Genomic DNA, 27,041 nt, shown 5'->3' on the forward strand with positions numbered 1-27,041 from the left:
ACCTAGGCTTTGGACAAGATGTTGAAGGAATGGTCTACGGCCGTTTTCGAAGTTTTACCCTACAAGGAGACCGGAACCTTTATCCTCAAGAGTCCGGACGAGGCGTCCCAGTTGCTGGACGACCACATAGTGATGACCCAGAGCATGTCCTTCTCCCCGTTCAAAAAACCCTTTGAGGGGCGGATCAGCACCTGGGAGAGCAAACTGAGAATCACACAGGTACACTTCCAGCATTCCCAGGAACTACGGCCAACCCCCCTCCACACTCAGTTTGAGAGTTTGGTTTTAGTATATATTCCAAAATCCAACATGAGGAAAATAAAGTAAGTTATTAAGAGCAGGCTTTTCAATTGAACTTAAAAATCTAAAAAGACAGTAGTTCTGCTGTGTATTCAGGGTTACACAGTTCTCCCATGGTTGTACTGTGCATTTACAGAAAGCATGGTTTGCCATGTTTATTATTAGGCTCTACTCTACCTCTCTGGTCTTCACAATGCTAACCATGCTTTCCCATGCGTTCACTCTGCGGGAAGCTATGTGAATCCCCTCCAGTGTATTCTGAAGGCAGTGTGTCATTGTCCCTCCCATCAGGATGTGCTGGAGGAGTGGCTGACATGCCAGCGCTCCTGGCTCTACCTGGAGCCCATCTTCAGTTCCGAGGACATCAACCGGCAGCTCCCAGTGGAGAGCAAGAGATACCAGACCATGGAGAGGACCTGGAAGAAGATCATGAAGAACACCAATGAGAACAGACAGGTAAAGGGAGGGGTCCTCTGAACTACACAATACAGGGGTACTGTCAGCATTCTTTAGCGTGGTACCGAAACTAATGCAGAAACCAAGAGCTGGAAATGAAGTGGAGATAGAAGCTGAGATGTGCAATAAATGAGCTGTTTTGTGCAGATTATTGAACTCTGCCCTGATCCGCGGTTGCTGGAGAACCTGAGAGAGTGTAACAAACTCCTTGAGCTGGTGCAGAAGGGACTGAGCGAGTACCTGGAGACCAAGAGGGGGGCCTTCCCAAGGTAAAGAAGAATAAAAAGCATGCAATCTTGAGACAGCTGTACAACACTGGAAAAGAGCACAATAGATTCAGTTACTGTTTCGCCTAATAAAGCAGCACTTATACATTTATAGGTTATAAGGCAGTGTGGTCATAACTCACATTTGCCCCTAATGCCATTACCCTAGCACTTGAATTCTCATTATAAGGTGGAACACAACTTGCAGTGTTTTATCTGTGGCGATCTTGCCTATAGCGTTATAAACGGGGAGCACTGTCCTTCTTCAATGAAGAAACGTAACTTAGTTTCTTGTTGCAGTTCAAAAATACAATATAAGTATACAATATAGTTAACCATAAGCAGCGTCTTGATCATAACATGTCCTATCTATAGCATTGGATGCTCGTAACGTTGCATTGCAACTTTCCTTCACTCGCTTTTTTTTAGATTTTACTTCCTATCAGACGATGAGCTTCTGGAGATCTTGTCCCAAACGAAAGATCCTACCGCTGTGCAGCCCCACCTCCGGAAATGTTTCGAAAATGTGGCGCGGGTAAGAAGCTCTTCTTCTTCTTCGAGACGCTGTTGGAAACGAGGGGTGACAACTGGAGCGTGTATCCCGACAGGCTTTATTTAAATAGTGATCCCTAACTATTAAACACTCAATAGTGCTAAATGTAGAGATTCCACCAGAATTCCTTTCTCAATGCCTTCAGTGGAGCTTGCTGAAGTTTCTTTCAGTAGGTCTTCATTTCAGAAATACATGACGTTGTATTTCAGCTGGCACTGTACCGTACTGACGGAGTTTGGGCAGCAGTACCCAGGCACCTCCTGGCTCTGCTTTCGGTTTTATTAACTCTGGTTTCCTCCCTGCAGCTGAAGTTCCAGCAGGACCTGAAGATCACCCACATGTACTCCGCAGAAGGGGAGGAGGTGGAGCTGTTCAAGCCGGTCTATCCCTCGGGCAATGTGGAGGACTGGCTTCTCGAAGTGGAGAAGTCCATGAAGGCCAGTGTGCGGGACAACATCGAGCGATCCCTGAAGGAGTACCCCAAGGTAAGGCAGGAATATTACATACTGTAGATATGTTACAGTGTATCATATATAGATTAGAGAGGTGATAGTACCCTTATACAAGTTTGCTCTGTATTTTTGCACAGTATTTGTGCAGCTATACCGTGCTTTCCCATGGTTATACTGTGCATTCACCACAGTTTGCCCTGGTTTGACATGTGCTTCATCACACTGTGCTATGCTTTTACTGCCAGACACTTTCATAAGATCCGCTGTTGTTTTTAAAGCAGACCCTGTTTTATTACGGTACGATTGATTTTTGATTGTGTTCCTCAGAAACCTCGCACAGAATGGGTACTGTCCTGGCCTGGGCAGGTGGTCATTGCTGGGTGTCAGACGTTCTGGACAGCAGAGGTGTCGGAGGCTCTGGAGAAGGGAGATCTGACTAGCAGACTGTACCCAGTGCTCGAGACTCAGGTACACTCGCCTCTTATACATCATTCAGAAAAAAATAGATCCCAGTCAATGAAACTGAACTGTCAATTATGCAGTTGATGAAATGTCCCCTTCTGTTTCTAGCTCAACGACCTTGTTGCGCTGGTCAGAGGAAAGCTGTCCAAAATGCAGAGAGCGGTGCTGTCTGCACTGATCGTGATTGAAGTGCATGCAAAGGATGTGGCAGCCAGGCTCGTGGAAGAGAATGTGCAGAGCGTCAATGACTTTGAATGGATCAGCCAGCTCAGGTAAGACCATCTGAATGGCTCTTGAAATGCGGCATACAGAGGGTGAGTCTGGCTGGCTGAGAGTGTATTTAACTGTGCGTTGACCTACAGTCGAGGGCTTCTTACTGTAATCCACCTTTGCAACCTTTATTATAAATTGTTTAACCATGACCTCCCTTATCAAAGTTTACTATAATAAAAGCACAGCAAAGTGTTATAAAGCACAGTGAAAGCAAGGTGAAGCACAGGTAAAGTATTGTAAAGACTGGCAAGGTATGCATATTAAAAAAACATGGCAGACCAGGGTAAACTATGGTAAATGCATAGTATAACTATGGGGAAAGCATGGGGGAAACTGCAAAAATACTGTACAGAAATCACTAACATATACCTAAAAGTATTAGCTAGTTTTGCTATTGCCATGTGTTTGTCTGTGTGTGTAAATCAGGTATTACTGGACCAGAGAGGACTTATACATCCGCGCAGTGAATGCTGAATTTCTCTATGGCTACGAGTACCTGGGAAACTCAGGTCGCCTGGTCATCACTCCCCTCACAGACAGGTGAGGCATTGCTATGGAGCAAGGATAGAGAGTTTGAAAGAGCTTCACATATTATAAAAGATACTCTAGTGGAGTTACAGTGTCACGCACAGCAGTGTAAAAGATGCAAGCTGTTATTTCTAATCTTCATCCGGTAACAAGTACTAGCATTACTACCATTCACAAAAGTCAGGAATTCATTACAAAAAAAACTTTGTTGTTTTAAGCTTGAAGCCACAAAAAGTCAGGAAATGGGTAATCTGGGTTAGGCTTTTTAGCAGTGATACTGACATGCACAATGCACAGGGCAGCATTCAATGATAAGGGGAGCAGTGACAATGGCAGAGGTAAGACAGTTCATTTTTAAACCTTAGCAACAACACCTTTGTTTCCTACACGAGTTTTGTCCTCGTCTTACTGCACTGCGCGTGGCGGGGGTTCTCTTTCGTCCAGGTGCTACCTGACGTTGACTGGAGCTCTGCACCTGAGGTTCGGTGGGGCCCCAGCAGGTCCCGCTGGCACTGGGAAGACAGAGACCACCAAAGACCTGGGGAAAGCACTGGCCATTCAGACCGTGGTGTTCAACTGCTCGGACCAGCTGGACTTCATGGCCATGGGCAAGTTCCTAAAAGGACTGGCCAGGTAAGAGCATCAAGCAGCAATATGGATTATTTGATGAAGCGGCAGCAATGCAAGGCAATGGAGCGCCGCGTTCCCTCACAGCAGTGATAAAGGAACTCCAGAGGGAAGCATTAAGGAACGTAAGAATAGAGGAAAAGTTACAGTCGGATGCAAGCAGCTGACTGACGGTTCTTGAGAGATGTCAATGAATCTGCAGCAACAACAACTTTGTCGTCAAGCTTGTAAACCCGTACCATAGTGAAGTGTACTTCAGCCAACTCAAGCTAAATCTAAATACGGTGACTTTCACCCCCTTTCTGTTTGAGCGTTCTTCTAAAATGTCATACAATTTTGAAAAAAAATAATTGTACCAGGGCGGCTTCATAGAATAGCAATAGCATCCACGCACGCTGTCACTAGCTTGAGCCCTTTTCTGTAGCAAGATGACATTCAGTTGCTTACTTTTTGATGGATTTCGTTTAATTGTAAGCGTTGTGATTTCTCTGATCCTGCCCTGCTTCTCAGCTCTGGCGCCTGGGCCTGTTTTGATGAGTTTAACCGGATCGACGTGGAAGTCCTGTCAGTGGTGGCACAGCAGATCACAACCATTCAGAAAGCACAGCAGCAACGGGTGAGTTTGATTTAAAACACGTGTCACCTCACAGCGTGCCTGAAACGCCACTGTCAATTTTCGGCCCCCCCGGTGAATGATGGAATTGCAGAATTTAATCTGACAGTATTTCAGCAGCTCAGGCGCAAACCCGTTTTTTCGCTTGTTGTAAAATAACAGGCTGTTTAAGGTGTATAGTTTATAGAGCAGGCTGCAGTGAACGGTCTTGCTTGTTCCGCAGGTGGAGCGGTTTGTGTTTGAAGGGGTGGAGATTCCCCTCGTAGCCTCCTGTGCAGTCTTCATCACCATGAACCCCGGGTACGCTGGGAGGACCGAGCTACCTGACAACCTGAAGGTAATACAAGGCAGCTTTCCCCTTCACTCTGCTAGCTTCCTTTAAGGATCTCCTGCTACATTTGTATATTTTCTTTTAATCAAGGTCTCTAAACCTCAACTATGAGTAACACATCTGACACGTGTAAAACTTGTAATGAAGGATAGGTTTCCATGGCAGTGTTTTATATTAACCTGGCACTGTAGTAATTAACAGTAGCTGTATAACTGTCTACGATTTTTTTAAAAATGTTTTGTTCTAGGCGTTGTTCCGTCCAGTGGCTATGATGGTCCCCGACTACGCTATGATCGCGGAAATCTCCCTGTACTCTTTTGGGTTCAACAATGCCAAAGTTCTGTCCAAGAAAATAACAACCACTTTCAAACTGTCGTCTGAGCAGCTGAGCTCCCAGGTTCGCACTGTAGGGTGTTACAACATGATATAACATACAAGGAAATATGAGGCAATTCACTGTATAACCAGCATGAAATAAGACTCCTATGGCACAGCAGTTCCACCCATTCCAGGTTTTACTACGAGCTTGATTAGCCACAGTGTATAGGTAACAAGCTCAGGTGTGTCTTATTAAACATAGTAAAACCAGGAATGGATCAAACTGCTACAGTATGTCTTATTTCCATCCCTAAGCATGGCACTTATAACTGTCTTAGTTACATGAATCAGCATGTATTATTTCATTAGCAGATCTAAGTGTTGCATAGTGTTATACAGAATGTCAAATGAATTGTAATTTTCAAGAAGGGTGCCCTGTACCAGTCACTTCCGTTACAGTGACTCTGTGCTTTATTTTGCAGGATCACTATGACTTCGGGATGAGAGCTGTGAAAACTGTGATCTCCGCGGCTGGAAACCTAAAGAGGGAGAACCCCACCATGAACGAGGTGAGGCTTTGTAGGTGTTTGCTTGTTTGCTTTGTAGATGTTTGCTTGTTTGCTTTGTAGATGTTTGCTTGTTTGTTTGTTTGTTTTTTCATTTATGACGTGATCCCGGTTTGAAACCCCCCTGCCTGCAAACCGCTAACCCCCAGCGTTCTTGCAGGAGCTGATCTGCCTGCGAGCGATCCGTGACGTCAACGTGCCCAAGTTCCTTCAGGATGACCTCAAACTGTTCAACGGCATCGTCTCCGATCTCTTCCCCAAGATTCAGGAGCAGGCCATCGACTACGGCATCCTGGAGCAGTCCATCCGCAAAGTCTGCAAAAGCAAATGCTTGAAAGACGTTGACAGTGAGCCTGAAAAAAAAAAAAAAAAACAGAGAGCTTGATTGCTTCTAATTCAAATCTTAAAAAAGGGTTATGTGAACATGTGCATTTTTTCGTGGTGCACATGTAAGTGTCATTGATTATAAACGTGTGTCGTAATAAATAATAATAAAAAGACTGCTGTAAATATATATATTTCTATATGTCGTTGTGACAGTTTGCCCTTTTCTTTTCCTTGTGTAGGTTTTATTACTAAGTGTATTCAGCTGTATGAAACCACAGTTGTAAGACATGGCCTGATGCTGGTCGGCCCCACTGGATCTGGTAAAACAAAGGTATGGCTCGGAATTATTCGTTTTTAAAACATTACAACATTTTTTCCTGAACTGCTCCAGAAACGGAAACTGGATCTGGAAAAGCTCATATGAAGGGACTATACTGGTGAAGGACTAGAGGGCACTCCTGCATTTCAAATAAGAGGACAATTTCTCCTATATACCTGTCCTATTTTTATATTTCTATACAAGGCACTGCACATTATTGCCTCTGGTATTGAACATATGTTATTCCTGTTAATATCCAATGTCTTGTTTAGTGCTACGAAGTGCTCGGAGCAGCACTGACAGCTCTGAAAGGGCAGCCGTCAGTCAGTGGAGGAACGTATGAAGCTGTCTATACCTCCATTCTGAACCCCAAGTCTATCACCATGGGGCAGCTGTACGGGGAGTTCGACTTGCTAACTCACGAGTGGTAAGAACAAAAAAAGCATGTGACTCCAGCCTTTCTACAACCCACTATTGTATTAGCCTTTGGATGTGAAACAGTCTTGATTATATGCTTTCTACAGGTAGAAAGGTAGAATCGCGAGGTATGGTAAAGCACATAAATAAACAATGGGAAATGCATAGCATACCTGCAAAAATACCTTACGCAAATACAGTGGTCAACTTTTATAAGGGTGTGTGGCGGACGTTAGCGGATAGTACCATAATTGAATTCATTGTTAGTCTGATGTTTTTGTTTAATTCAGTGACGGGTGTCACTCTTGGACCCTTGGTGTTTTGCTTGGTGTGCAACGGAGCTGCTGTGTCTAATCAAGCAATTCCTTTTCTCTCATTCCCAAGGACTGATGGGATACTGTCTTCCCTGATCCGAGGGGGGGCTTCAGCCAGCGACTCTGACAAGAAATGGTACATGTTTGACGGGCCAGTTGATGCAGTTTGGATTGAGAACATGAACACCGTGCTGGATGACAACAAGAAGCTGTGTCTGAGCTCGGGAGAAATCATCAAGCTTACAGATGTAAATATTAAAACATATATATATATATATATATATATATATATATATATATATATATATATATATATATATTGAAATACATGCGCTGCTGCTGAAAACGATTCATTATTACACATGCAGTAACTCAGTAATTACACTGGCAGCAGGCTCACCAAAGTGCCTTAAATGGTAGACGCAGAAGTCTAAAGTATCAAACCCCTCCAGGTAGCAGTGTTGACACTACCCACAGTCAGAACCTGCAGTGTCCTATAACAGTAATCTTAATGCCAGTGAGTTCAGACGATGGCAGTGTCTCTCCTGCGTTTCCAGGTGATGACGATGATGTTCGAGGTGCAGGACCTGGCCGTGGCGTCTCCAGCGACAGTGTCGCGCTGTGGGATGGTTTACCTGGAGCCCAGCATACTGGGACTGAAGCCCTTCACCGAGTGCTGGCTGAGGACCATCCCAGAGATCATGCAGCCCTTCACCCAGCAGTTCATAGATCTGTTTGACAAGTTCCTGCAGGTACCAGAGCATTTCAAAATAAGGCAGTTCTCGTGTTCACCCGGTATAGTGGGGCAGACGATGACACGATGAGCATAGGACAGTACAAAATCATACGAATACAAGGCTGATAACGTACATTTCTTCTACTACCTTCCAGCACACCAAGTGAATCATTTCCATTTGAGAGTGATGTGTTGATTCATTACGTTTTTACTACAGAACAGATCCAGTCTATAATAGTATAGCGTACAGCAAACTACTGCATAGTGTTTTGGCTCCTACTATAGAATACTAGAATACTCCAATTACAATTGTATAATAGAATACATTTCTGTTTTTTTTTTTTTTTTTTTTTTTTTTTTTTACGGAATTGGAACCAGAATGCAAAGTAATTCTTTTTTGGTTCATTAGGACTCCATTGCTTTTGTACGTAAGTCGGTGAAGGAGGTGATCGCCTCAACAGACAGTAACCTGGTCTGCAGCATGCTCAGAATCCTGGACTGTTTCTTTCAACCCTTTGTTCCAAAGGAGGTAAGGGCACCAGCATTGTTGCAGGAGAGAGCATGCTGCAATGTTCGGAAGAAAAAATGATTATAAACTCTGCAGAGGGTTCACTCACAATCCATGGCACTGGTCTATCATGTGTTTCTATAAACTCTGCAGAGGGTTCAGTCACAATCCATGGCACTGGTCTATCATGTGTTTCTATAAACTCTGCAGAGGGTTCACTCACAATCCATGGCATTGGTCTATCATGTGTTTCTATAAACTCTGCAGAGAGTTCACTCACAATCCATGGCATTGGTCTATCATGTGTTTCTATAAACTCTGCAGAGGGTTCACTCACAATCCATGGCACTGGTCTATCATGTGTTTCTATAAACTCTGCAGAGGGTTCACTCACAATCCATGGCACTGGTCTATCATGTGTTTCTATAAACTCTGCAGAGGGTTCACTCACAATCCATGGCACTGGTCTATCATGTGTTTCTATAAACTCTGCAGAGGGTTCAGTCACAATCCATGGCACTGGTCTATCATGTGTTTCTTTCTTGCTTCCTCCAGGGGGAGAAGGGGCTGCCCCAGGAGAAGCTGTCCCGCATTTCAGAGCTGATCGAACCCTGGGTCATCTTCTCTCTGGTGTGGAGTGTGGGGGCTACTGGAGACGCCAACAGCAATGTGGGGTTCAGCAAGTGGCTGAGAGACAAGATGAAGGAGGAGGGGGTGGGTGAATCCCTGAAAGCAACTCGGCACTCCAGGGTTTTTAACACACAGGTTTACACTCCTGCCATTGAATCAATTAGTGTATGAGCCGCAGTTAGGGGGTACTGTATTTCACTGCAGCAGTGCACGGTCCCGCTATTAGTTATTTATGTATAATATCATTATATGAATTCATTAACCAGGTAAAACCTGGAGATTCTTCAACAGAAAATGAATACAGTAAAGCATCATAAGCATTATGCAACACATATAATGAGCATTGCAAAACAGACAGCACCAATTACAGCAATAAAAATATTCAATACAATATTTTGAACTGCAACCTACATTTAAATTGCCAACAGTGCTGTGGCTTAAATCCACATGAATGATACATGTTTTGCCTACGGTAACAGGCAAGAATATATATAAGACCAAGTCCACACGTTGATGATCAGATCTTCAATACGTTTTCTGTGTTCATCCTGCTGCAGATCATGCTGTGTTTCCCAGATGAAGGCCAGGTTCATGACTACAGACTCAATGACGCTGGAATCAGCAGCAAAGCTGATGACGAGGATGAGGAAGGAGGAAGCAGACAAGTAAGTTGTGGTAGAAAAAGAGCTCCTGTTCCTGTTTGCAGACCGAGGGCATTCTGGGTAAACTGCCACCTTATAAACCCAGGTCTCGTCATTGTTTTACCAAGGCTAACACCTTGGTATCCTCGCACGGTTTCAAATACATTACTGGTCGTTTGTAATAGAAATCTGTTCCTGCTTTCATAATGTTGCAATGATTTTGTGTAAACTTGCAGATAATGCTTTTGATGATGTAATATTCTACCTGGATGAAGTGTTTCGGTGTGGTTTTGATGTTTCTTTGCAATTTTCTAATATAAGAGATGGGATCCAAATATTATTATTATTATTATTTATTTCTTAGCAGACGCCCTTATCCAGGGCGACTTACAATTGTTACAAGATATCACATTATTTTTACATACAATTACCCATTTATACAGTTGGGTTTTTACTGGAGCAATTTAGGTAAAGTACCTTGCTCAAGGGTACAGCAGCAGTGTCCCATACCAGGGATTGAACCCACAACCATCCGGTCAAGAGTCCAGAGCCCTAACCACTACGCCACACTGCTGCCCAAATATGCAATAGAATTGGAGTTTCATTTTCTACTGAAGCCCCTTTCACACTGGCACTCCTACCTGGGTCGTACCCGGGTCCCAGCGACCCATCTCAGGATGTGGGTCGACGCACTTTGACCCGGGTTACGCGAGACAAAATGCATGACGGCCGTTCATGAGCCGATGCAAAAAACAAACAGCCACGCCTGCGTGAAGGTTTCACTTCCGCAAGGAACATTTCTGTTTATTCTGTTTAGCCGTATTTTTGTTGATTGAGACACAGCATGAGCCAGATTACAGCAGGGATGTAGAAACATTTGCTGTAATCAACACAGAGAAGGCGGGATGGAAGCGTCCGTAACAAGCTGCTTCCGGGGCATTGATACACGCATTGTGGACTTGCGTCTGTCACCCAGGTCAACCCTGCTTTATCAAAAGCAGTGTGAAATCACGTACCCGACCCGCATGACCCCGGGTCCTGACCCAGGAAGGTTCTGACCTGGGTAGAGCATGCCAGTGTGAAAGGGGCTTTAGATACAAAGGGCTGGATTTTTTTTACTCCAAATCATCATTAGTGTGATTTTTATCTAAAAGGAAAAAAAAAAGAAAACACCATTACAATTCTAAAACAAATAAGAAATAACTTAAGACCACTTACATGTTTCTAAGTAAAAATAAAAAAAAAAACATTTTAACGACTATGGGCTGGATTCTCAAAGCTACTTACTCGTTAGCACATTTTTTTTTTTTGGATGGAAGAAACACCAATTAAACGTCCAATAAGAAACTTAATACTTCATCCAAACCCCAGAATTAAAAGTCTTATTTGTTTATTTTTGGGTGGATTTTATTTGTTTATTTTTGGGTGAACTTTATTGGGTGCGTTTCTCCTTTCTGAAAAAACGTGCAAATGATAAATTGGAGTAACTAGCTTTGAGAATTGAGCCATGTTTGCAGTAAGTAGTTGTGAGAATCTGTCTCCTCTCCCCGGTCTTTGCTTTCAGGTGCGCTGGGTGAACTGGATGGAGTCGGCACCCACAGTCGTCATCACCCCCGAAACCAGCTACTCTGACATCATCGTCCCGACGCAGGACACCATCCGCATGTCCTACATGATGGACATGCTGCTCAGGAACAAAAAACCTGTACGTTGTAATGCTGGACATTACAAGTCACGTCCCCACTGGAACCCATTAGCAGCAGCTAAACTTCTAATATCACTGAGAGTGTAGATCTGCACTCACAATGTATAATATCACTGAGAGTGTCGCTCTCACACTCACAATGTATAATATCACTGAGTGTCGCTCTCACACTCACAATGTATAATATCACGTGGGTCATCACTTTTAACAGCCCCCTGTGTGTTTTTTAACCCTCGTAACGAGGGATCTTGCTTTCTTGTTTTTCTTGCTCCAGGTGCTGTGTATCGGACCCACAGGTACCGGCAAGACCCTGACTGTTTCAGACAAGCTGCTGAAGAACATGCCGCAGGAATACGTGACCCATTTCCTGATGTTCTCAGCCCGGACCTCCGCCAATCAGACACAGGACTTCATCGACAGCAAGCTGGACAAGAGGTCTGTCTGTGTTTAACATGACATTAAATATACAGCCGAACCACAGCCTTGGTACCTCATGTATAACTATGAAAACACTTTAAAGTGACAAACACTGATAACAGTTTGACTACAATGTCTTCATTGAATGCATGAAGTTTCTTACTGTATTACATGGCTCTGTTTCTAGGCGCAAAGGTGTCTTTGGCCCCCCTCTGGGGAAGTATTTCATTTTCTTCATCGATGACTTGAACATGCCAGCGCTGGAGACGTACGGAGCCCAACCCCCGATCGAGCTCCTGCGGCAGTGGATGGACCACCGGGGCTGGTACGACAGGAAACAGATCGGTAAGCATGCCAGCCGGACCGGACCGGGCAGGGCTGGGCTGGGCACTCCCGCAGAGAGTCCCCTTATAAAAGTGTCCCACAGTAAAAGCACAGCAAAGTCAAAGCAAGGTGAAGCATAGGCAAGCATTGTAAAGACCAGCATATATGGTGAAGGATATTTAAAAAAAAGGCAAACCAAGTGGTAAATGCTTGGGAAATCTGCAAAATGACTTTTATGCAGTTATACAGCTCTTTCACATCAAAGTCGAACAGGGATATATTTACATGATATCCAGAACCAGTTTTCAAACAAGAAACTCATAGAGAAGCAGCCCACTTTCAATGGGACTGTTTGACTCAGCGCACACACACAGTGCAGGGAGGGTGGAGGCTTCCAGTCTCACACTTTGATTTTGCAGGAACCTTCAAGCAGCTGGTGGATATTAACTTTGCGTGTGCCATGGGCCCCCCTGGTGGGGGGAGGAACCCCATCACCAGCCGCTTCAGCCGTCACTTCAACTACCTCTCCTTCACGGAGATGGAGGACAGCAGCAAACTGAAGATCTTCTCCACCATCCTGGGGAGCTGGATGGGTGAGTCAAGAAAACATGCCCGCAGAGCACACACACAGGGTCCTCGTACTCACAGCGTGCCCACAGAGCACACACACAGGGTCCTCGTACTCGCAGCGTGCCCGCAGAGCACACACACATGGTCCTCGTACTCACAGCGTGCCCGCAGAGCACACACACATGGTCCTCGTACTCACAGCGTGCTCGCAGAGCACACACACAGGGTCCTTGTACTCGCAGCGTGACCACAGAGCACACACACAGGGTCCTTGTACTCGCAGCGTGACCACAGAGCACACACACAGGGTCCTCGTACTCGCAGCGTGACCACAGAGCACACACACAGGGTCCTTGTACTCGCAGCGTGACCACAGAGCACACACACAGGGTCCTTGCACTCGCAGCGTGCCCACAGAGCACACACACAGGGTCCTCGTACTCGCAGCGTGACCACAGAGCACACACACAGGGTCCTCATACTCGCAGCGTGACCACAGAGCACACACACAGGGTCCTTGTACTCGCAGCGTGACCACAGAGCACACACACAGGGTCCTTGTACTCGCAGCGTGACCACAGAGCACACACACAGGGTCCTTGCACTCGCAGCGTGACCACAGAGCACACACACAGGGTCCTCGTACTCGCAGCGTGACCACAGAGCACACACACAGGGTCCTCGTACTCGCAGCGTGCCCTCAGAGCGCACACACAGGGTCCTCGTACTAGCGGAATAATCACACAGTACCTCAAATTAAAATATAATTTAACATAAGGATGTTAAATAATGAAGGCAGAGAGAGAGAGATGCTTGTACATGAAGGACGCTATATAAATGAAAATGTTACAGTGTGGTAGAGTGGTATCATTGTAGTTAAGCGCCAGTCTCAACATTGTTAACTCAGGATTTTGTTACTCTTGAGCCTGTAATCTTCTTGTTGTTGTTTTCACGTTATTAAATCTCCACACTTTTCTTCTTTCTTGTTGGTTCATTCCAGGTGTATCAGAGCTCCAGTCCCTAAACGAGCCCTTGGTGAACGCCACTATTAAAGTCTACTCCACCATCTCCGCTCAGCTGCTCCCCACCCCAGCCAAATCTCACTACACCTTCAACCTGAGGGATCTGTCCAAGGTGTTCCAGGGCATTCTGATGGCAGACATGACCAACACATCGGTACGGGCTGGGGAATAGGAGGGGCACTGGATGACCTGGGGCACTTAAGGCTTTTTAACCCCAATACATTCTGGTAAGTGTGGTCCTGCTGAGAAAGGTACCTGAGACAGGTCAAACGTCCCAGAATGCATTGGGGTGTGAGTTGAAAAGCCTGAACTGTCCCAGTGAACATGGAGTCACATGGGAGCTCTAGGAAACAGGAGTGATGGGCTCACCAATATAAAAATGAGTGGCTTGTTTACCACTGACCAGAAACCAGAAGATTTTGAGAACGGATTTGTGGAGCCCATTTGTTTGAAACTGGAAAGCGGCTGGTGAATGGAAACAAGGCATTCAAATTAGATGTCTTTTTTAATGAGAAGTCTTTGTCAATGTCTGTGTCTGTGATTATAGTATTTAAAAGATCCCAAATGAATTTGTCATTATAATCTGTTCCCAACTATGAAAAAGCACAGTCAAACAGGTTTAGTAACTGGTAAAGCCCTGTAACCGCTGGTTTGGGTCAGCAGGACAAGCTGCTGCTGCTGCGCCTGTGGTACCACGAGAGCTGCCGGGTGTTCCAGGACCGGCTGGTGAACGAGGAGGACAGGAGCTGGTTCGACAAGCTCCTGAGGACCAAGATGCAGGAGTTCGGAACCAGCTTCGAGGAGGTCATTCCCAGCAGACCAGTCCTGTTCGGGGACTTCATGGTGCCAGGGACCGACAAGAAAGTGTACAAGCTCATTGAAGACAAAGACAAGGTGAGCAGACTGTGTCCCCAAAACCACAGCCGCTTAGCTTACAGTTGAAATGTAAACAGTATTTGTGCTTTATCCCCCATGCTTTTCCCATGGTATACTGTGTATTTACCATTGTTTACCCTTTAATATGCTTGACCTTACCTTTGGTTCTTTACCAAGCTTCCACTGTGCTTTATTGCACTTTGCTATGCTTATACTATGATCAACTTGTATAAAGGACTGACAGAATAATAATAAAAAACAAAACAAAACAATAACACTTATAAACCTTAACAAGAAAAGACTACTCACAAGCTTTAAATAGCAGAGTTAATTATTTCTGGTTTGGTAAATTTGGCTGTCTACAGTATCCCACAACAGAGACCTAGACATCACACATGATCTCCTCTCTGGTGCTTTGCAGATTGTGCGAGTGATCGAGGAGTACATGGAGGATTTCAACCAGATCAGCACAACGAAAATGAAGCTGGTTCTGTTCATGGACGCCATTCAGCACGTGTGCCGGATCAGCAGGATCCTGCGGCAGCCCCTCGGCAACGCTCTGCTGCTGGGGGTGGGGGGCAGCGGCAGGCAGTCCCTCACCAAGCTCGCTTCACACATGTAAGAGACGCGGGGATACATTCTCAAAGCTCTTTGCTCTAAAGCCTCTTCAGCATGATCCTTTTTCTGCATTTGCATTCTCTTAAAGGAACCTATTTTAGATCAATCACAAGCCTTACGGTTTTGATAACTTTTGCTTTTCTCTAGGGCTGAATATGAATGTTTCCAGATTGAACTGGCCAAAAACTACGGGATGTCAGAATGGCGCGAAGACATCAAAGGCATAATGCTGAAGGCAGGGATGCAGAATGCTCAGATCACCTTCCTGTTTGTTGACACACAGGTGCAGAATTATGCTCATAGATTAATTACGTCTAAAGTAAATTCTGTCCTGGAATAGCTAAACACATACAGGCAGTATGTAACAGGTACAGCATTTGTCTACTAGGTAATGTTTTTTCCCAGTGCAGTATTTTTTATTACAGTAATACAGGGGAGCATATCTCAGTAAAAGTGTCTTGACTGAGAGCTGGTACTGAAGCTTGCTATTCATTTACTCATTTCAGAATTTCGGGTAAATATCTTTGACAATCTATCCCGCTGTTGTTGTTGATTTGTATCCCACTGCACTCATCAACCCCTCCCCCCCTTTCTGTTTCATTCCCAACCTCCCTTCGTCCTCCCAGATAAAAAACGAATCGTTCCTGGAGGACATCAACAACATTTTGAACTCAGGGGATGTCCCCAACCTGTACGCTCTGGACGAGCAGGATCAGATCATGGCTGCGATGAAGCCCATAGTCCAGGATCTGGGTCAGCAGCCCACCAAGTCCAACCTGCTGGCTGCGTACATCAAGCGAGTGCGCAGCAACATCCACACCGTACTGTGCATGAGGTAAGGGGGCTGAGACACTCACACTGTGCTGTGCATGAGGCTGAGACACTCACACTGTGCTGTGCATGAGGCTGAGACACTCACACTGTGCTGTGCAAGGGGGACTGAGCGACACTGCCCTGGGCTTTTCATTGCAAATCTGCCCAGAATAACTGTCTGGCTTTCCTTTATAAAGTTTAGCACAGTAATTTTGCACACTAATGTTTTCCCCCCATGCTTTCCCCATGTTTTTTTTTTATTTTATCTTACCTCTTACCTATGCCATGCTTTCACTCTGCTTTATGGCTCTTTGCTAAGCGTTTACCATGGGAAGCTTTAAGGATTATAGAAACTTTAAGGATTTAAGGAAGTAAGGCACATGAGCAATAGAATTCCTATTTCCCCGCAGCCCGATTGGAGAGGTGTTCCGCGCTCGCCTGCGGCAGTTCCCGTCTCTCGTCACCTGCTGCACCATCGACTGGTTCAACGAGTGGCCCTCGGAGGCTCTGGAATCCGTGGCGTCTTCAGTCCTGCAGGAAATCCCCGCGCTCGAGTCCAGCCCGGCGGTTACTGAGGGACTGGTGAGTGGAACCCGGGTTCAAATTCACATAGGGAAATGCTCTTATGAATATCTGTACTATTCAAAGGGTGTGGCAACTTCATTAGGATGACAGATGTGTGTCAGAAAATCCATGTCTCCATGTTCACCAGTTTGGGACAGTTCAGGTTTTGCATTCAGGTACCTTTTGGTTGTCTCTTTGCTTTATTAGATGCAGGACTACACCAGAATGTATTGATAAGTTAGATAAGCAGCCTGAACCTGTCCTGGTGAACCTCGAAGCTGTATGGTTATCCCCTCAGCTCTTTACGCAGTGTTCTGGGCAGCTTTCTTATAACCTGCATTCAGTGTTTGTGCCTATTGCTTGACGCCTGTCAGATGTCACAGTCCTCATAGTGCTGTTGCTCCTCTGTCAGTCACCGCTTGCTTCCCACTGCCTGTAGGCAGTTCAGTAGTTGTTTTCTGGTGTTCTTTGATCATGCATTTTGCAGTTGCAATGTGGGATAGTTGGCAACTCACTATAATGTACCTTTCACACACGGCTTGCTTCTGTGCAATTTAGATTTTTATGTAAAATCTTTATTATTATTGTTGTTTTTTTATTATTCTATTCAGATCCACATGTGCGTGGAAATTCACCAGATGGTTGCCAGAAAAAGCAAACAATATTTAACCGAGCTGTCGAGACACAATTACATCACGCCCAAGAGCTACCTGGAGCTGCTCAGCATCTTCTCCAAGCTCATCGGGATGAAGAAGAGCGAACTGAAGAGCGCCAAGCAGCGCATGAAGACCGGACTGGATAAGGTGAGGGTAACGGGCAGTGTAGTGTGACGCGCTGCTGTACTGAATGGAGCCGGATTGGATAAGGTGAGGGTAACGGGCAGTGTAGTGTGACACGCTGCTGTACTGAATGGAGCCGGACTGGATAAGGTGAGGGTAACGGGCAGTGTAGTGTGACGCGCTGCTGTACTGAATGGAGCTGGATTGGATAAGGTGAGGGTAACGGGCAGTGTAGTGTGACGCGCTGCTGTACTGAATGGAGCTGGATTGGATAAGGTGAGGGTAACGGGCAGTGTAGTGTGACGCGCTGCTGTACTGAATGGAGCTGGATTGGATAAGGTGAGGGTAACGGGCAGTGTAGTGTGACGCGCTGCTGTACTGAATAGTGCCATGTATTTTTACTGCTTTGATCACGCTTTTCAGTGTCCCAGAAGACAGAAATGCATTGCCATTGAAATGAGAAAAGATTATCTCGCGCTAAACATATGTAAAGGAAATAAAATAGATCAGTCGTCTGTCCACTTTCACAGTTGCTGCGCACTGCGGAAGATGTGGCAAAAATGCAGGAGGAGCTGGAAGAGATGGGACCGCTACTGGAAGAGGCTGCCAAAGACACCATAGTGACCATGGAAAAAATCAAGGTACTGTCAGGACAGTCTCTGCTAAACCATGCCATGGCTAATATCTGGCATTCTGTAAGCATAGGCTTCATTTCACAGCACTTCACATATGGGCTTCAGTGCTCTGGGCAATGCTAATATGCTTCCCCACCTCCCTTCCCTGCAATAAGCATTTTCAGAAGCAATTTGTAGCCGTAATATTTTGTAAATAAGTAAGTAAATACTGTGCTCACTTGATATTTCATGATTTGATAATGCACCAGTTTGGTTCATTCCAGGACATGTTGACAGTAAATTGTTCGTAAGGGCCCTCCACGAATCCACTGATTTCAGTTTTGGACACTGTGGTTGCTGAGATCTCTTTCTGTAGTGTTCCTGTAATGGCTGTGTCACGCTCGTTCTCAGGTGGACACTGTGGTTGCTGAGATCTCTTTCTGTAGTGTTCCTGTAATGGCTGTGTCACGCTCGTTCTCAGGTGGACACTGTGGTTGCTGAGATCTCTTTCTGTAGTGTTCCTCCTGTAATGGCTGTGTCACGCTCGTTCTCAGGTGGACACTGTGGTTGCTGAGATCTCTTTCTGTAGTGTTCCTGTAATGGCGGTGTCACGCTCGTTCTCAGGTGGACACTGTGGTTGCTGAGATCTCTTTCTGTAGTGTTCCTCCTGTCATGGCTGTGTCACGCTCGTTCTCAGGTGGACACTGTGGTTGCTGAGGACACGCGAGCGTCCGTGCAGGAGGAGGAGGCCAAGGCTTTGGAGAAGGCTCAGATAGCGCAGGCGATTGCAGACGACGCTCAGAAGGACCTGGACGAAGCCCTGCCCGCGCTAGATGCTGCGCTTGCCAGCCTCAAATCACTCAACAAGAATGACGTGATCGAGGTACTGCCCTTCTCATTGCAGACGTTAAGCAGCACCTTCACTGGTTTCTGAGGGCCTGCTCTTTGTCTTCTATGAACAAACAGTTCTAACCACAGTGCTCCCAATTCATAACGCTGTAGTCATAAGCCATTGCAAAGAGGCCCTGCTGTTTGTGTTCTACCTTGTAATTAGAAGTAAAGTGCTAGTGTAATGAGATTATTAGGGCAAAAGGGAGCCATGACTAACCACCTTATAACCTGTTCCATGTAATAAAGTAGCACTGTATTTGTACAAATTCCCAGGCCGCTCACATGGAAGAGTTGCTGTAGAATAAATTGTGAATAAACACACTATATAAACACCCTTTGAGTCCCTTTTCCCTGATGCCTGCTGGTGCTGACAGCGTTCTCAGTCTCTCTCTCTCTCTCGCTCTCTCTCTCTCTCGCTCTCTCTCTCCCTCTCTCTCTCTCTCTCTCTCCCTCTCTCCAGGTTCGAGCGATGCAGCGCCCCCCGCAGGGTGTGAAGCTGGTCATCGAAGCCGTCTGCATCATGAAGGGGGTCAAGCCCAAGAAGATCGCCGGAGAGAAACCCGGCACTAAGGTGGACGACTACTGGGAGCCGGGCAAGGGTCTTCTGCAGGACCCCGGGAAGTTTCTGGAAGGTCTTTTTAAGTTTGATAAGGTACTGTCCTCCAATAGGCTCTAGGAGAGTAATACTAGACTATATACTTCAGCTGTGCTTGTGTGCTGTTCAGAAACAACCGTGCACAAGAGGTATCATTATATAGTGTTAGTTATTAGATAGCCTGTTCTACTGAAGCAACTTGGATGATAATGAAATGCCTACTGATAGCCGTAAAAGAGTTTTATTATTCATGCAATGAAACGATTTCTTAAATCTTACAATGGGCAGCAATAAGAAGTGAATGTTTGTTACTGTGTATTTTTCTCCGCTTGGTCTCACTTTATCAGCACGTATTTACTGCTGTTGCTATTACCGATTGCTGATGCGTGTGTGTGTGTGTGTGATGTAAGCACAGTGAATCCTGTATTAAACAACACCTGTACTGGAAGAACACATGATCAATCCCTGTGTATCATTTTATTTTTTATTTGTTTATACCAGGCGGATCACAAACAGGCATGCCACTCGCAGCATATTCTGCACACCCTGGGGTCCCAGATTTTAATTTAGTTTGAGTTTCTGTTCATTTGATTTTCTCAGGACAACATTGGAGATACAATTATAAAAACAGTTCAGCCCTACATCGACAATGAGGAGTTCCAGCCAGCGGCCATCGCAAAGGTGTCAAAGGCCTGCACCTCGATCTGTCAGTGGGTCCGCGCCATGCACAAGTACCACTTCATAGCCCGGGCCGTGGAGCCGAAGAGGGTAGGTAGCAGAAACGACATGCTTTACACTTCAGTGTGACCGGACCATCTTTACACAGCTTCTGGAGAGTTACATTGTACTTTTCTGGGGGTGTGCTGGGACTCGCACTCATACCCATAATTATTATTTATCGGCAGGTATTAAATACATCCATTAATTACTGCGTTGATTTCTGTAAACTGACAGTGAAAATAAAAAATGCAGTAAACTGACAATGAGAAATGTTTGCATTGTCCGTTTACGTCCAATTGTGAACGTGAGGGAAGGGCAGCTTTAGAATTGTTTGAGTTACTGTTTAAAAGCGCTCGCTCTGTGTGTGTGTGTGTCTCAGCAAGCCCTGCGCGAGTCCCAGGACGACCTGGCGGTCACTCAGAAGATCCTGGACGAGGCGAAGAGACGGTTGGAGGAGGTGGAGGGGGGCATCGCCATGCTGCAGGCCAAGTACAAGGACTGCGTGTCCAAGAAGGAGGAGCTGGAGGTGAAGTGTGCGCAGTGCGAGCAGAGACTGGTCCGAGCCGACAAGGTGAGAGGACTGGCACTTAAAACAACCAGAACACAGTCACACGTTCTCATGACCGCATTCCTTTAGTGCTGATGGGCTTCATTCACAAAGCTTCTAACCTGTGAGTTATTTTTTTAAAAATTGGGCGGGGATCAAATAAAGTTTTCCTATGCACAGAACTGTTCGAAAACTGTTTTTGTTTTTTTTTATTTTGTTTTTTTTTATGGATATTAAAAAAATGGATTTTAAAACTCATTAAATAAGACTGGAAAAACAGTCGTGGGTTTTGTGAATAGGGCTCAGTGCTACCTAGTTGTGAGGTTCAATACAAAAACAAAAATAAAACACTGTTTCGAGTTTTTCGTCATTGCATCCTAGCAACCTGTTTTTCTCTCTGCCTCTTGTTTTTTTGCACAGCTAATAACAGGTCTAGCTGATGAGAAGGTGCGCTGGCAGGACACGGTTTGCAATCTGGAGTACATGGTGAACAATGTGGCCGGCGACGTGCTGCTCTCTGCAGGATACGTGGCTTACCTGGGGCCCTTCACTGTAAGAAAGACCTGGATCATAACTGTGTGTTAAAGTCCTGTGTAGAAGCACCCTCTGGGCTGGATTCTCAGAGCTATTTACTCCAAATCATCATTAGCACAGTTTTTAGTTCAGTGTGTGAATCCGTGGCCTCTACTGTAGGTACTGTTATTATTTCTTGCTTACTGTGTAATATTATCAGTAGCTGCACCAGAGTAAATTCTCAGCGAACGGGTAGATTAGAATCGACCCTACTGTCTTCTTACACCAACCTGTACATTATATTGCCCTATTCCCCCCAGGGTGAATATCGGGCAGCGATGGCTGACGAGTGGTTAAAGAAATTCGACGAGTTTGGTGTCCCTCACACCAAAGAGCCAAACCTCATCGGGACACTGGGAGAGCCTGTCAAGATTCGCTCCTGGCAGGTACCGTCTGTACATCCTGCACTTCTCCTCCTGAGCTGATTCAGTTTGTGTTCCGCTCAGCGGGGCTGTAACCCCATGCTGTGTAAATATCATGCCATGCCAAGAGCTGTTTCAACCAATAACATCTCTGTGATTCTGTTACCCAGTCAGACAGATGGATTTCCCCACTCACCTTGAGCGTCACAAACATTTTGATTTGTTTCATTTAGAAAAGGGTAAACACAGCCGTTTCCACTCTCCCGCAGATCTCCGGTCTTCCTAAAGACAACCTGTCGGTGGAGAATGGAGTCATTGCGCAGTACTCTCAGCGCTGGTGCCATTTCATCGACCCACAGGGGCAGGCTAACAAGTGGATCAAGAACATGGTGAGACGCGACTGTGTGTGTGTGTGACTTCATCGACCCACAGGGGCAGGCTAACAAGTGGATCAAGAACATGGTGAGACGCGGCTGTGTGTGTGTGTGACTTCATCGACCCACAGGGGCAGGCTAACAAGTGGATCAAGAACATGGTGAGACGCAACTGTGTGTGTGTGTGTGACTTCATCGACCCACAGGGGCAGGCTAACAAGTGGATCAAGAACATGGTGAGACGCGACTGTGTGTGTGTATGTGACTTCATCGACCCAAAGGGGCAGGCTAACAAGTGGATCAAAAACATGGTGAGACGCAACTGTGTGTGTGTGTGACTTCATCGACCCACAGGGGCAGGCTAACAAGTGGATCAAGAACATGGTGAGACGCAAGTGTGTGTGTGTGTGACTTCGTCGACCCACAGGGGCAGGCTAACAAGTGGATCAAGAACATGGTGAGACGCGACTGTGTGTGTGTGACTCTGACTGCAATTAAGAAGTGGACTAGAAAAAGGTTGGGTAAGTGATCGAGTGAGGAATCTCCTTATTCTTTGGTTCCTGTGTCTCAGGAAAAAGACAAAGGCATTGATGTAATCAAGCTAAGTGATCGGGACTTCCTGCGCAGTCTGGAGAACGCCATTCGCTTTGGGAAGCCGTGCCTGCTGGAGAACGTCGGAGAGGAGCTGGACCCAGCCTTGGAGCCGGTGCTGCAGAGAGAGGTGAGCCCTGACATGGAGAATGAGCTGAAGGAACAACGTGGTGTTCAGGCGAAGTTCGCCAAAGCTGTTTTCACCCTTGCTAAATGTATGAGATTTCTGGACAGGATACTTTGGAAGCCATGGAACATTGAATTCTCCTGTGCTGATAGAGAATTTTTCCTTTTTTTCCCTGTGTAATGTTTATAGGCAATTCCGTTTGCAGTCATTTGCCTGTTATTATTAAATTCTACAGCACACAGTGACGAGCTTTGTTTTTCAAAGCACCCTTAATGACACAATAAAACACAATTAAAAATGTAAAACATAATGTGTTCTCAGCAAAATCACATTGCAACGTTTTTTTTTTTTCTTTTTTTGCAGACATACAAACATCAAGGCAGTATGGTACTAAAGCTGGGGGATGCTGTCATCCCTTACCATCATGACTTCAAAATGTACATCACCACCAAACTGCCCAACCCTCATTACTCTCCAGAGATATCCACCAAAGTTACACTCATCAACTTCACACTGTCGCCAAGGTAGGGGATTGCCTTTGTGCTGGAGACTATCAGGGCATCAGATCAAACTTCTCCTTTTCATTTCACTGTCTGAGTAAGGAGCTCTGAGAATCTAGCCCCATGTCATTAAACTGAACTGCGTTTTTTAGCTTGACTCTACCCCCAAAGTGGGGAAAGGCTCCCTCTGTGGTTTAAAGTGGTTTGGTCCCACAGCGGCCTGGAGGACCAGCTCCTGGGGCGCGTGGTGGCGGAGGAGCGCCCCGACCTGGAGGAGGCGAAGAACCAGCTGATCGTGAGCAACGCCAAGATGAGGCAGGAGCTGAAGGAGATCGAAGACCAGATCTTGTTCCGGCTGAGCTCCTCCGAGGGGAACCCCGTGGACGATGAGGAGCTCATCAAGGTGCTGGAGGCGTCCAAGATCAAGGCAGGAGAGATCAAGGTGTGTAGAGCACAGCCAGGCTGGGATGCTCCTCCGCAGACTCTCTCCCAGGCTAATGTCCCTTTGGTAATGTTGTGATTTGAACTGAACATGGTTCTAATCACGTAGGTGTGGTCTTACCAGTGTGCTATACAACCCTGTCATAAACCTCCTGTCCTTTTTCATTCATAGTGTTGAATTCTTCTGAACTCTAGCTGGTGGTGGCGAGGCTGAAGTACGACCCACAATGACTTTACACAATGCAAAAGTCCTTGTCCTGTCTTAATTGCACTTCTCTGATTGACTCCCCCAGGCCAAGGTGACGGTTGCTGAGCAGACGGAGAGGGACATTGACCTGACCCGTCTGCAGTACGTCCCTGTGGCGGTCCGGACCCAGATCCTGTTCTTCTGCGTGTCCGATCTGTCCAACGTGGACCCCATGTACCAGTACTCCCTCGAGTGGTTCCTCAGCATCTTCATGGCCGGGATCAGCAACTCCGAGGGAGCAGGTACTGTGCTGTGCAGCGAGGCGGGGTTCAGGGTTTGAGAGCAGGTACTGTGCTGTGCAGCGAGGCGGAGTTCAGGGTTTGGGAGCAGGTACTGTGCTGTGCAGCGAGGCGGAGTTCAGGGTTTGGGAGCAGGTACTGTGCTGTGCATCGATGCGGGGTTCAGGGTTTGGGAGCAGGTACTGTGCTGTGCAGCGAGGCGGGGTTCAGGGTTTGGGAGCAGGGAGCAGGGAATCAGACGCCAGGGTCAGACCCACTGTGTGAAAATAGAAATATCCTAAAACTAGTCGGTCGCACTCCGTGTGACTTGGCAGGCAGCAACTAAGCTTGTATTTCTTTATTTTCTTTTTGTTTTCTTTTTTTCAACAGACACTGTTGAGAAGAGGATAGTGAACATTAATGAATACTTCACATTCAGCCTGTACTGCAACGTGTGCCGCAGCCTCTTTGAAAAACACAAACTCATGTTCGCGTTTCTGCTGTGTGTCAGGATCCTGATGAACGAGGGACAAATCGACATGGTGAGCGTGCTGAAAAATACTGGATCTTATATTAGATTGAATTGTATTATATTATATTTATATACTCACATAGGACTAGATTCTCAAAGCTATTTACTTCAAAGTGTCAAAAAAAACCACAGGTGCTAGGCTGTTTATATTCAGCACTCCCGTTCAGATCACAGGTGGTGCTCATCTGTTTGGTTGCTGGTTGTAGGGTGTATATGTGTCTGGTTTCAGGGTGTATATGTGTCTGGTTTCAGGGTGTATATGTGTGTGAGACTGTCTGTGCTGTTAGCGTGTGGCTCCTATATCCAGCGGTCTTCAGACTCACTGTTATGCACAGATCAGCTGCTGTCTCTCTCGAGCTGCACCCCTCAGTCGCTCCCTCCCTTCGCTCTGTATTCTAGGGAGAATGGCGCTACCTGCTGTCAGGAGGAACAGTCCAGAACAGCTCTCCCAACCCAGCCCCTGATTGGCTGTCAGAACGAGCCTGGCAGGATATCCTAGCCTTGACAGGGCTCCACAATTTCTCTGACTTGGCAGACAGCTTCACTGAGCACCTGGATGAATTCAAGGGAATATTCGACAGCAGTGAACCTCACAGGTAGTTAAGCTACCATCCGGGTGCAAGCAGTTTCAGAGTGTGGGTCAGTGTTACGGTGTGATGCTGTGTACTGTATGAGCGTCAAGTGAAATTACTCTTCACACGTTCTGTATCGTTTTCCTGTACATTGTTACATTTTTCCAGACTATATATATATTTTTTTTTTTTTTAAGCGAGCGAAGCCAATTCATTCTGGTTTTATGACTCACCATCATTCAATAAAATTTTGCTGCACGGGAAGTGAACTTAGACAAAAAACAAGAGTTTTGTTTAGCCTGAACTAATGTGTCGAGGCAGAACAAATTGTCTGGAAAATGTACCTCCGAATTATAAGGGAGAGCTGTTGAGAGGGGAGAAAAGTTTGGTCATGATGTCTTCTGTATCTAAGTGTGTAAACCTATCTGTGTGTGTGTGTGTCTGTGTCTGTGTGTGTGTGTGCGTCTGTGTGTGTGTGTGTGTGTGTGTGTGTGTGCGTGCGTGCCTGCGTGCCTGCATGCATGTGTGTGTGTGTGTGTCTTACAGAGCGACCTTGCCAGGTGGCTGGCAGACCTGTCTGGACTCCTTTCAGAAGCTGCTGATCCTGCGGTGTCTCCGGGCTGACAAAGTCACCAATGCCATGCAGGACTTCGTATCCATCACCCTGGGGCAGAGGTTCATCGAACCGCAGGTACCCGCGAGCAGCAGCTCCTTCACTCTATTGATGCACTAGAGAGGGCTGAGGAAAGAGAGCGGCGATGGGGTCAGAAAGATAGGTACAGGGACTCCAGAGGGAGCGTCTCATTGGCTCTGGCGCTCCTGCAGGTCAGGGAGGCACAACTGGCAAGGACCCCGCCAGCCTAGTGAGCTCAGGCAGAAACCTGCAGGGCTGGCCTTTGTCCTCCAGAGGCCAGCAGCTCGCTGACATCCGCTCTCGAATTCCTGGGTGTGAAAGAGGAAATTGGCTCAGTCACTTCTCCTGAGCTTTGTGAGGAATCGCTGTGGTCAGGGAACATAATATTGGACATCCTAAATTGAGGAGAAAAACAGAGGTAAAACAATTGAGCCCTCTAAATAAAAAAAATGAATTAAAAAAGACACGCTGCCCTGAAACTTCCTGTGCAGATTAGAAAATGTGTCTCATTTGTATCTCACCATCCCCTTGTCTTTGGGATTGTTCTGAACAACCTTAAATTATGCAGAAAACAAAGCAAAATAATACCCTGTTGTTTGACATGCCTGTTTGGATAGAACACATTGAACTTGAGACACGTGTACAGTCCTTCTTACTGCCTCTAGTGCTTATGAACTTTAGACACGTGTACAGTCCTTTCTTCTCACTGCCTCTAGTGCTTATGAACTTGAGACACGTGTAGTGCTTTCTTCTCACTGCCTCTAGTGCTTATTTTTAGTTAGCTCACCATTAAAGTAATGTATTTACGGTGTATGTGTCTGTTTTCTCTCCAGGCCTCGGATCTGTCTGCAGTCTTCAAGGAGTCCTCCCCCACGATCCCTCTGATATTCGTGCTGTCTCCCGGGACAGACCCGGCTGCAGATCTGTATAAGTTTGCTGAAGAAATGAAGTTCTCCAAAAAGATGAACGCCATATCCCTGGGACAGGGCCAGGTATAAACCAGACATAGTAATTTCCATGTGGAATATCAGACAGGTAATAATCGATGCTTTGAGAACACTTATTGAGCCAGGAATGTGTAGACTCCTCACGAAAGCCTTCAAATACACCTGAAAACACGCCTGTGCTGTTCATACTAGAAACAAGACTCCCATTGCATAGCTGTGTGATCCATTCCT

General features: G+C 46.0%; 1 protein-coding gene across 1 annotated transcript in view; it reads left to right on the forward strand.

The window, feature by feature from the left end:
- Positions 1–27,041, forward strand: part of dnah1 (dynein, axonemal, heavy chain 1) — a 50,086-nt gene that overhangs the window by 15,259 nt on the left and 7,786 nt on the right. The window contains exons 21-68 of the mRNA XM_058988243.1: positions 7–219; positions 592–756; positions 904–1,025; positions 1,452–1,557; positions 1,881–2,060; positions 2,355–2,495; positions 2,598–2,761; positions 3,189–3,302; positions 3,735–3,923; positions 4,428–4,533; positions 4,754–4,867; positions 5,109–5,258; positions 5,662–5,748; positions 5,906–6,092; positions 6,312–6,403; positions 6,664–6,818; positions 7,193–7,370; positions 7,680–7,874; positions 8,268–8,387; positions 8,922–9,080; positions 9,554–9,661; positions 11,202–11,342; positions 11,617–11,777; positions 11,947–12,104; positions 12,503–12,676; positions 13,654–13,829; positions 14,339–14,569; positions 14,973–15,169; positions 15,317–15,452; positions 15,796–16,004; positions 16,393–16,564; positions 17,158–17,349; positions 17,856–17,966; positions 18,637–18,822; positions 19,291–19,482; positions 20,026–20,193; positions 20,525–20,716; positions 21,113–21,244; positions 21,526–21,651; positions 21,897–22,016; positions 22,573–22,722; positions 23,083–23,243; positions 23,436–23,661; positions 23,954–24,149; positions 24,516–24,667; positions 25,057–25,253; positions 25,776–25,920; positions 26,697–26,855. Coding sequence (XP_058844226.1) covers positions 7–219; positions 592–756; positions 904–1,025; positions 1,452–1,557; positions 1,881–2,060; positions 2,355–2,495; positions 2,598–2,761; positions 3,189–3,302; positions 3,735–3,923; positions 4,428–4,533; positions 4,754–4,867; positions 5,109–5,258; positions 5,662–5,748; positions 5,906–6,092; positions 6,312–6,403; positions 6,664–6,818; positions 7,193–7,370; positions 7,680–7,874; positions 8,268–8,387; positions 8,922–9,080; positions 9,554–9,661; positions 11,202–11,342; positions 11,617–11,777; positions 11,947–12,104; positions 12,503–12,676; positions 13,654–13,829; positions 14,339–14,569; positions 14,973–15,169; positions 15,317–15,452; positions 15,796–16,004; positions 16,393–16,564; positions 17,158–17,349; positions 17,856–17,966; positions 18,637–18,822; positions 19,291–19,482; positions 20,026–20,193; positions 20,525–20,716; positions 21,113–21,244; positions 21,526–21,651; positions 21,897–22,016; positions 22,573–22,722; positions 23,083–23,243; positions 23,436–23,661; positions 23,954–24,149; positions 24,516–24,667; positions 25,057–25,253; positions 25,776–25,920; positions 26,697–26,855 — 7,605 coding nt within the window. The remainder of the gene's footprint in view (positions 1–6; positions 220–591; positions 757–903; positions 1,026–1,451; positions 1,558–1,880; positions 2,061–2,354; positions 2,496–2,597; positions 2,762–3,188; positions 3,303–3,734; positions 3,924–4,427; positions 4,534–4,753; positions 4,868–5,108; positions 5,259–5,661; positions 5,749–5,905; positions 6,093–6,311; positions 6,404–6,663; positions 6,819–7,192; positions 7,371–7,679; positions 7,875–8,267; positions 8,388–8,921; positions 9,081–9,553; positions 9,662–11,201; positions 11,343–11,616; positions 11,778–11,946; positions 12,105–12,502; positions 12,677–13,653; positions 13,830–14,338; positions 14,570–14,972; positions 15,170–15,316; positions 15,453–15,795; positions 16,005–16,392; positions 16,565–17,157; positions 17,350–17,855; positions 17,967–18,636; positions 18,823–19,290; positions 19,483–20,025; positions 20,194–20,524; positions 20,717–21,112; positions 21,245–21,525; positions 21,652–21,896; positions 22,017–22,572; positions 22,723–23,082; positions 23,244–23,435; positions 23,662–23,953; positions 24,150–24,515; positions 24,668–25,056; positions 25,254–25,775; positions 25,921–26,696; positions 26,856–27,041) is intronic.

Source organism: Acipenser ruthenus, chromosome 16 (assembly GCF_902713425.1).
Source record: "Acipenser ruthenus chromosome 16, fAciRut3.2 maternal haplotype, whole genome shotgun sequence".
Classification (NCBI taxonomy): Eukaryota; Metazoa; Chordata; class Actinopteri; order Acipenseriformes; family Acipenseridae; genus Acipenser; species Acipenser ruthenus.